General features: G+C 36.5%; 1 protein-coding gene across 1 annotated transcript in view; it reads left to right on the plus strand.

The window, feature by feature from the left end:
* LOC124374839 (importin-7-like) overlaps positions 1–8174 on the plus strand; it is a gene marked incomplete at its 5' end in the record, with an annotated part of 46463 nt that extends 38289 nt beyond the window's left edge. The window contains 4 exon segments of the mRNA XM_046832985.1: positions 958–1266; positions 1634–1771; positions 2648–2834; positions 8041–8174. Of these exon segments, the coding sequence (XP_046688941.1) occupies positions 958–1266; positions 1634–1771; positions 2648–2834; positions 8041–8138 (732 nt within the window).
* Between the last annotated feature and the right edge of the window lie 1398 nt (positions 8175–9572).

Raw genomic sequence — 9572 nt, forward strand, 5'->3', positions numbered from 1 at the left:
ATTCTCGAGAAAGATAAAATAACAGCGACAACAATACCGATCACAATGCCTGGAAATGCTTGTAAGTTTGTAATTTTGTAATTAAAGAGTTGTTTTTTCGTTCTATCATGTTTGTTTAGCTATAAATTTATATTTTTGTGTTCTTTATACTGGTGTGGTCGGTATAATCCCAAAGTACCTGAACACTAAATAGGTGACACTAAACACTAAAATCACTAAATGAATACTAAAACTAAGATATCAATACTTTTAACAAATAAATAAAAACCATATAAACAGAAAACATGACGAAGGAAACCGACTCAGAGATGGTTAGACACGCACTACCTGAAGCCAAACTGCAAACAAAAGCGCACGCGCTGTACGGCGTCTGTGCCGTGTGGCGGGGAGAGTGTCTAGACACCGCGTCTATTGTTTCAAACAATGTAACGCGACAGCTATATTTTGACGCTTGACATAGGTCAATAACCCACACACATGGTTGACGCATACCGTTAGTGACATTGATCGGATTTAAAAGGAACTTAAATTTGCTATAGACGCAGTTTTGTGTCGATGCGCCGTACCGCGTCTTTGCCGTTTGGAGATAGTTTGTCTATGCGCCATACAGCGTCTGTGACGTTATAAGGGTTAAAAGAAAATGTTTAATTAAAAATTTACATGAACAATAAAAATAATCCATTAGTGTTAAAATTGTGAATAAAAAATAATGTCTGTGACATTTTGTCTTAAAGAGCAAAATTAGATATTTTTGTAAACATTGCACTTTGGGTTTTCTAAATAAAAAAGTAAACCTTTTAAAATGACAGTAAAGAATTAATACTGTATAAATACAACTATTAAATCTAGTGGACGGTGTCTGTACACATCAGAAACTGTAATCTAGAAATGTTTGTGATGTTTTTAATATGACTCATGAAGCAACAAGGGCTCCTGTTTACTTGGATTTATGTGTAGGTGGGTTCGCTGGCAGATATTCTTTTGAAGAAAGCGCTGTACAAGGACCAGATGGACACGCTGCTGCAACAGTATGTGTTTCCGGAGTTTGGCAGTGCAAGGGGACACATGCGTGCTCGGGCTTGCTGGGTGCTCCACTATTTCTCAGAGATCAGGTTCAAGCAAGAGCAGATTTTGGCAGAGGCTGTGTGCCTGACTGTCAATGCTCTGCTCACAGACACCGAACTCCCAGTCAAGGTGGAGGCAGCCATCGCCCTGCAGATGCTGCTTACCAACCAGGAGAAGAGCCAGAAATATGTAGAACCCCAGGTAACATGATATAGTAGCTTTCAGCCAGACTATTAGCATGTTATTACTACACAACTGTCACATGTACATAAACATTCTTTGAATACACATAAGTACTTCAATTGTTAAACTCGAGACTCTCTCTTAGATTGGAGTTTAAATAATAGTGCTACCAACATTTTCATAATATATTTACATTTTGGTAAAGTAAACAAAAATAATATAAGTGTAACAGAATAATATAAATTTATTCTTAGCTGGCAGAGATAGATAGACTCTGTTACTGTATATTCAGTCATTTATAAGGTTTAAAAATAATTTATATACCATTGAAAATTGTAGCAATATATGATATGTAATCAGGATATTTATTTGGTGGAATGTGCAGATAAAACCGATCACCTTGGAACTGCTGAAGATTATCCGAGAAACGGAGAACGATGACTTGACTAATGTGATGCAGCTGGTAGTGATGACTTATACAGAGCAGCTGCAGCCTATAGCAGTAGAAATGTGTCAGCACTTGGTATGTTGTCTCAGTATCAACAATTTATTGGATTTAATCCTTTGAATGTTTGGTATTTGAAAATACCATTGATGGCAATTACGATAAAGTTTAATACATGTGCAGCAACAAAGAGTTAACCTTTTTTAATTGAAAATACTGTAGAATGTTACCAAATGGTAATCAATATAGTCTTCTACATTTCACAAAAATCAAACCATTCCATCTGTCTTGCCCCTAGCATGTTTTCAGTTGCATTTTACCCAACATGAAGTTTAAAATATTTTACACTAAAACACTTAACATTTAAAGCACGTAAGAAAATCTGGCTTGTTTAGAATTAGAGTGCATTTAAAGATAACATTTTTGGAAGTTGAAATAATAAACAAAAACATATTTTAAAAAAAACTAATTGTGTATTGGCAGCTGTGTTCTACATGTCCGCATTTTCAGTTGGATTCCTGGCAGTCATAAATTAATACATCTATGAATTCCTTCACATAGTAGCACCTTTGTGACTTGTAATGTTTACAATATACTAAAATGTGACAATACGGATATTACCATGCACTGCGCTTTAAGGGTTAAGTAGATAACATTTTTTCATATTATTTTTTGTAGTTTCAAATACATAAGTAAAAATGTCATGTGGTGTTAAACTAGACCTACTTGTCGAATTTGAACATATACACTAAGACACACGATTTAGTTTTTGTAAAAACAAACATTTTTGTTTTGGGGGACTCCAAAAAGTAACGTAGTCTTTTGAAATAGTGAAAGCATAAACATTACTTCCTCTATCATATTATACTGGTATAAGTAGTTAATATAAGTTTAAAAATCAAACATGGATTTGGTCAGTCTAAAGATAATAATGCTATTTTTTTGGTTTTGTAGGCTCAAACTTTCAGTCAAGTGTTGGAAACAGACGAAGGTTCTGATGAGAAGGCCATCACAGCGATGGGTCTGCTGAACACAATCGAGACCCTGTTGACTGTGATGGAGGAGCAGCCAGAGATACTCGCTCAGCTACAGCCGACTGTGCTGGGAGTCGTGGGCCATATCTTCACCAACAGTGTCATGGGTCTGTATTGTCTTGCATTACAGGAAGTCTATGTATAAGATCTGTTATATCCTGTCAAATTTAGTAATCTAGAAAGTAGTCACTCACTGTTCATTGGATCTCTTCTACCCCCCTCCCCTCCAACCCCTTTATTCCACCAGATAAAACTAAGGGCTAGTTGAAAGTTGCCCCACCTTCACTCTTTTAGTTTCAGGTAGATTTGCCAGGGTGGCCACCCGATGGGGAATAAGCCAGGAATTTTTCTGAGAACCAGGAAAATTTAAAAAACAATTTTTCCTTCTCCAAGAACTTATAAAATTAAGACATAATTTGACAGCTTCTTGAATCAAGAACTTATTAATCATGAAACATCGTATTTTACGTGTCGTGGCTTGTGAAATTGTGTATGGAGATAGACATATGTTCGTGAGCTACATCTTACGCAGGTTGATCTAAGGTTACCTCCACTAGTGTAGTGAGTTTATCTCGGTTAGTTCTACTCCTGTGCCGCGGCAAGCCTTTCCCTCCAAAAAAAAATATGTAACAATGCATTGGACAATTAAAATCGGCTGTCCGATCGCTTCTGACTTCGGCACTAAACAAGTGGTACGCTCTAAGCGGTAACTCGGTAGTAACCACAGTACAAACAGGGTTTTTGTACTTAAGTATTATTCAGTCGCCGAAGTTGTCAAACTCTTATTCTTTAGAGAAAATAGTCTTTTGGAAAGATGTGTGTTAGATAGATAGCATAGGCCTAAAATGTACGGTGTTATAAACAGGCTTCAGAATTCGGTTTGTTGAATAATATAATGTTTGACGGTTTGATAAGAGGTGCAGCTCGGGTTTTTGATGCACAAGAATGTCAGTTGGATTTATACAAAGCTTAATAAGATACCTTTTGGAGAAGAAAGTAGTGGGTTAGTTACAACAAGTAACGTCAAGAAAGGGGCGTTTGCGTCCTGTTGCACAGCAATGACAGACTGAGCTGAGGGATGAGCAGCAGGAAAAACATTTAATGTTTAGAATTGGTGGTGGATAAGCGCCATCGTGTGGTACTGCCCTGCTTCTCACGTCTGCCATTGCTAGTGTTGAGTGTTCCCCATATGTACAACACAAACAAAGTCCCCGCCCAATCTAGCGCCCACCGCTAACCGCTCGTATCGCGGCTGAGCCCTCGGTTGGTCTATGAACGATTGTTCCGATTGTCACCAAATTAAATAGGTTAAAACAAAGTAAGTGATATCACAGTCACATCCAAATCTCAACTGAACTGCGTTTACACCGGGGAAAAAATGGCGCAAGTTTTGTGTCAAACTAAACATCGCTAGTCTAAACAGGCGCAAGAGCTCTCGCGAGCGCTGCTGTAACCAGTGCCGGACAGTTGTTTGCAAGAACTGGAGAACAGTGTCGGCTATTACATTTTCTATTATGAACATTACCGAGATAACACTGTTGTGTGTGAACAGACTTTGTCGTAACTCCCGGAACAACCAGTGATACAACTGTAGCAAGTACTTGCGACAGTTCTCGTGAGTAAAATTTCTTATTTGGTTCACTTTATGCTACAGTAGTTGTGAAAATTCTCTCGTAACTTTATTTGCCAGTGTAAACGCAACTTAATGTTGTTGCCAGTCTACAAACCGCAGACAGCCAGCACATCTAATCAGCCACGCTCATCAGTTTTCGTCGTCAGAGTGGCATTGGTTGGACGACGGCTGGAAATTCCATCAGTTCTCCGGTCAACTATTTACTGTAACGACTTCTACGCACATGTGACGATTTGAATAGTTTAAACCAAATAGTCCAACGTGCATGAGGATCTTTATGTCTTGTTGTTTCGTAGTCCTTGACTGTAATCTAACTGACTGATTCTGCACTGTAATACAAAAAAAAACGATCGGCAATACTGAAATTACCGATTGGTGAAACATGATTTTGTTGTTTTTTGTGTATAAAACTGTTTATAAATATATAGCAACATAATAGTTATAAGTTAATAAGTTATAAATAATATTATAATTTGAAGTTCGTTTTTTCTGTGTCTATATTTTTATTTTGTCCTATTATTTTTTCACAGACGATCGCTAAATCGTATTTTATCCGTACGTCGTACTTTGCGCACTTGTAAATAAATACATTCTCTATAAATACACATCCATACATTTTTACATAAATGTAATATATTCTGGAAGCTCATTTTATATCCTACCCATTTCTATTACTTAAAAAGGAAAAATGACTTGGAATTTTAAATATATTTTTTTTCCTGAATCTCGCAAATTCCTTTGTAGTAACGTGGTATTCTTAGGCTTCCTATTCCCCCACAAACGATAAATTAATTAACTAGAGTTCTGATGAAAGTATTTGGTTTATTTGTGGATTGTACTGAACCAACCTTTTGTACCGATGAAAGCGTTTGTACAAATTGTTTATTAGAATTGTCCTTATGATTGTACTTTAAGAAGTCATCATTATAAAATTACCCTGTTTTATTGTTGTGCGTGAACTGTGTGAGATCAGGTGTGTAATATTAATCATCCCTTATGCTAATATGTCTTAACAATAAATAAATAAACAAATTGTGGTTTTACTGATAAAAACCTTTCATTTGGTGTTTGAAAATTTGTTGTCTCTCCGTTGTACATTCTTTTCACAGATAATAAGAAAATAATACAAAATCCTATACTAAGAATGTTTTGAAAATTCAATGAGCTGCCATTTTGGTTAGGGTCAATCTTTTGGAGTCGGGTTTGTGGCGCCATATTCTAACAATAAAGACTTTTGATTGATATGTTACTTGTAATATGCTCCCATTAAAACTTTTCCTCTGATTTCTTGAGGTCTGTTCTCCTGGGGAGCATAGCAGTCCACTGAATATGTGATAAAATAGTTTTTCATGTGCACTAAGAAAATGTTTTGTAACTCTATTTGTAATTGTTAAAATAATATTCCACCCGGGGACTTAATTGACCCACTAAATATATGTAAATACAGGGTGGAGCGCGGTAATTTGCTGATTTGGAAATGAAATAAAAAATTATGAACCTTAGAAAAAATTATTTTTTATTTTAATTATATTGAACAGTAAGGGAATTTTTAAATTACATGGTTTTAAATAATGTATCTGGCAAATGTCGACCTTCGGCATCCACACACTGCTGCATACGTTTTCTGAAGTTTTCATTAACTCTAACAAGCATGTCGACTGGTATTCTGCCAATTTCAGCCTCAATATTGTTCCTTAGGTCTTCCAAGGTGTTGGGACGGTTGATATACACCTTCGACTTCAGGTAAACCCAAAGGAAAAAATCGCATGGGGCTAAGTCTGGTGAGCGTGCCGGCCAGTTGACATCACCCCTCAAAGAGATAAGCCGTCCAGGAAACATTTGCCTCAAACATCATGGTAACCCTCGCTGTGTGTGCAGTGGCACCATCCTGTTGGAACCATGTATCCTCTAATTGCATTGCCTCAAGAGCCGGCTGAAAAAAATCCTGTATCATAGTCAAGCACCGTTCGGAGTTCGCAGTTATGGCAAGACGATTATCCTGAAAAAAGTAAGGGCCAATGATGCCTACTCGTGATATGGCGCACCACACAGTGACGCGGTCCAAATGCAGAGGTCTCTGGTGGACTTCTCTGGGGTTTGTTTCACTCCAGTAGCGCATGTTTTGCTTGTTGACACACCCACTGAGGTGAAAATATGCCTCATCAGAAAAGAACACAATTGCGTCACGTGGTATAGTTGCAAGCATGTCTTCACAAGAAGTACGCCGTGTCAAATAGTCCCGTTCTGACAACTGATGGACCATGCACATTTTATACGGGTGAAATCTCAGTTCATCATGAAGAATCCGGTGGAAAGAACGTCTTGAAATGCCAAGAGCAAGTGATTGCTTCCGAGCAGAGCGTTTTGGAGATTGCAGTACTGCTGCTCTAACTCTATCGATGTTTTCCGGTGTTGTAATCCTTCTCTGAGATCCCCTTCGTACACATGACACATTCCCTGCTGTTCTGAATGCAGTCACCCAATTTACAATTGATTGCCGACCAGGAACACGTCTGCGTGGGGGAACAGCGAATCGTAAACGAAAAGCACGCTGCACTGCAATGATCGAGTGGGCATTTGAAAAATACGCTGCAACACAAAACGACCTCTCCTCTCATGTCCACTGCATGATGGCAACTGGAAGGCGGAGGAATACAAATCTCCCGTCAGCCACTATAAGCCACGCCCACTCTCCCCTCTCTTTGACCAATAGTGCCGCCACAGCCTGCAGTGCAAAAAAGCAAATTACCGCGCTCTACTCTGTACTTGTATTGATATATCTAAAAGTATTTGAGGTATAAACAATTTTAAACAGCCACCATATTGAATGATAATGGTATACCAAGCTGGTCAAGGATCTTAGCCAATGTATCTGTAATATCAATTTTTAACTTTTTGGGGGTTTTTGACGGACAGTTATCATTTCCACTAGCTGCATATATATATATATATATATATATATAAAATGGAAATATATGAAAATAAGGGGATATATAGGAAGAGAGATTAAGGTGGGTGAACACAACCAGGAGTTCAACAATGTGCAGAGATCAGCAATGCAATGTGCAGTGTGTGTGTGTGTGTGTGTGTGTGTGTGTGTGTGTGTGCACGTGCGTGTGCGTGTGCAATGTGGATCAGCTGTTTTTTACCCCTGATCTACCTCGGGCCCACACGGCACATCAAGTACAGGGCCTGTCTGTCCATTACTACTGTTCAATTACTTGTAGAGAAATTATAACAAACTGTTTTCTTGAAATAAAACCTAGTGGTAATACTCCCTCTTGATTTTCTATTTTCAATGAAAGAAAGCCTAATTGCCTCTGTCGTTATCGTTACTGTTTAATAAAACCATTACAAATCCAACAATGTTTCAATAGTTGTTTTTTAACAAATAAAATTTATTCTAGTTGCTTGTTTACACCATTCTAGTCGATATATTTAAAATCTACTAAACCTTGATCTACTATTACTATAGTGCTTCAATAGATCTATAATTATTGTGACACAAGTGTAGATCCTTACTTCATATCATCAATGTGTTATTGTTATTGTATATATAGCAGCATATATTAATAGTGCCCAGAATCTTATTTGAAATGAATATGTTAGTAAGCTAAATCATGATCGAGGTGAATTTTAGTAGTTGCATTCTATATATGGATTTATTTTGTATGTTCTAGAATTCTATGAAGAAGCACTTTCTCTTGTGTATGATCTAACAAGTAAATCAATATCTCCTGCCATGTGGAAAGTATTTGAGCTAATGTACCAGGTATGAGTCATTATTTATAATATATATGTAAAAACATCAATTTTAACCCAAATTTACCAAAATATATGAAGTATTAAACAAGCTTGTTTATTTTACTTATATATTTAATTTCACAATGATACAGAATAGATTAATGCACAATTACAAGCATTAATTATCCATACAAATCTAACCCATCTGGATCTGGCAGTTTTCAAATTCCTCTATAATGGCTAGGCCACTATTTTGCTAGTTGTTGGCAACACCTATTCATTCAAACCTATGTAGAATGTTAATTTTATATGAAAGTAAAGTATACACTTATTATAATATTTTCCTTTTTCAGTATGAAACCAGAAACATGTATATGCAAGTTGGAGTAATATTTTTTAATTTCTATTTTAAGTAACTTTTTTTTTCATTATAAGTCAAAAAAAGAAACAAAGATCCAAAAGTAAAGCTCTCAATTAAAAAAATATTAATAATTTTTTTAATCACTTTTCAAGATATACAAAATCTTTCTTAAGAAAGGTTCATTATGCAAAACATTAAAAAAATTACACTTTCCCAAAAGTGTTTTTTACATTATATTTTGGGGTTAAATTGTGGAATCGTTTTTATTTTTACAAAAAATTATCATTAATCTCACGATTCCAACAATTTTTAGATATTGTTCTGTAGGCTTACTTATATTTTTAGGACATATTCCTCTATGTTGTAGGAGCATAAATTTTTAGAGAGACATGAAAAATATAATTGATTTAGCTTATTTTCTATGTTTATATGTAATAATAAATTTTGCTTGTATAATTCTGAGTAATTGTTTTTATTTCCAGGAAATAAAAGTATTATAAAAGCACACAATATTACACTGACAGGGAAAATGCTTCAAAATGAAATGAAGTAAAATTTATTGTAATAATAAAATAATATGTACACATACATAAAAATCCATCGGCATTTTTTAATTCCAAAAATATTAGTCGAGCTACTCGCTGGAAGACGAGTTGACCACTCGAGCCCGTCTTCTCTGTTTCAGGACGAAGGGGAAGTGTTCAAACCCTTGGGTTGGCACTTAGTAGTTGGATTTCCAATTTATACAATCGGCACACCAGATTGTAGTTTTTTTATTACACCACTGTAACACTTTTCTATTGTTTTTTCCTCCCCGGCAAGGGATTGCGGGAAGGTGATGATTGGTGGGGGGGTGAGGGGGCGGCCTGATGTAGAGGTGCATAATCCACCCTGAGGAACTGGATCAGCAAAGCAAACCTAAAAAGAAGACTGTCTACAATGTATGTTCATCAAACTCCCAATCTTGCTCATAGGCTTATTCTAGTAGTGGTATCTGTACCAAGATATAAGCCATTTAGGAGGCCGCCCATAGATCAAACCCAAAATTGTTATACAATTTTTGCTTATCCAGTATCCGCTTGGTGTGTGCGGCCATGCAGGTCAAGG

This window comes from Homalodisca vitripennis, unplaced genomic scaffold (genome assembly GCF_021130785.1).
Source record: "Homalodisca vitripennis isolate AUS2020 unplaced genomic scaffold, UT_GWSS_2.1 ScUCBcl_10295;HRSCAF=19112, whole genome shotgun sequence".
Taxonomy (NCBI): Eukaryota; Metazoa; Arthropoda; class Insecta; order Hemiptera; family Cicadellidae; genus Homalodisca; species Homalodisca vitripennis.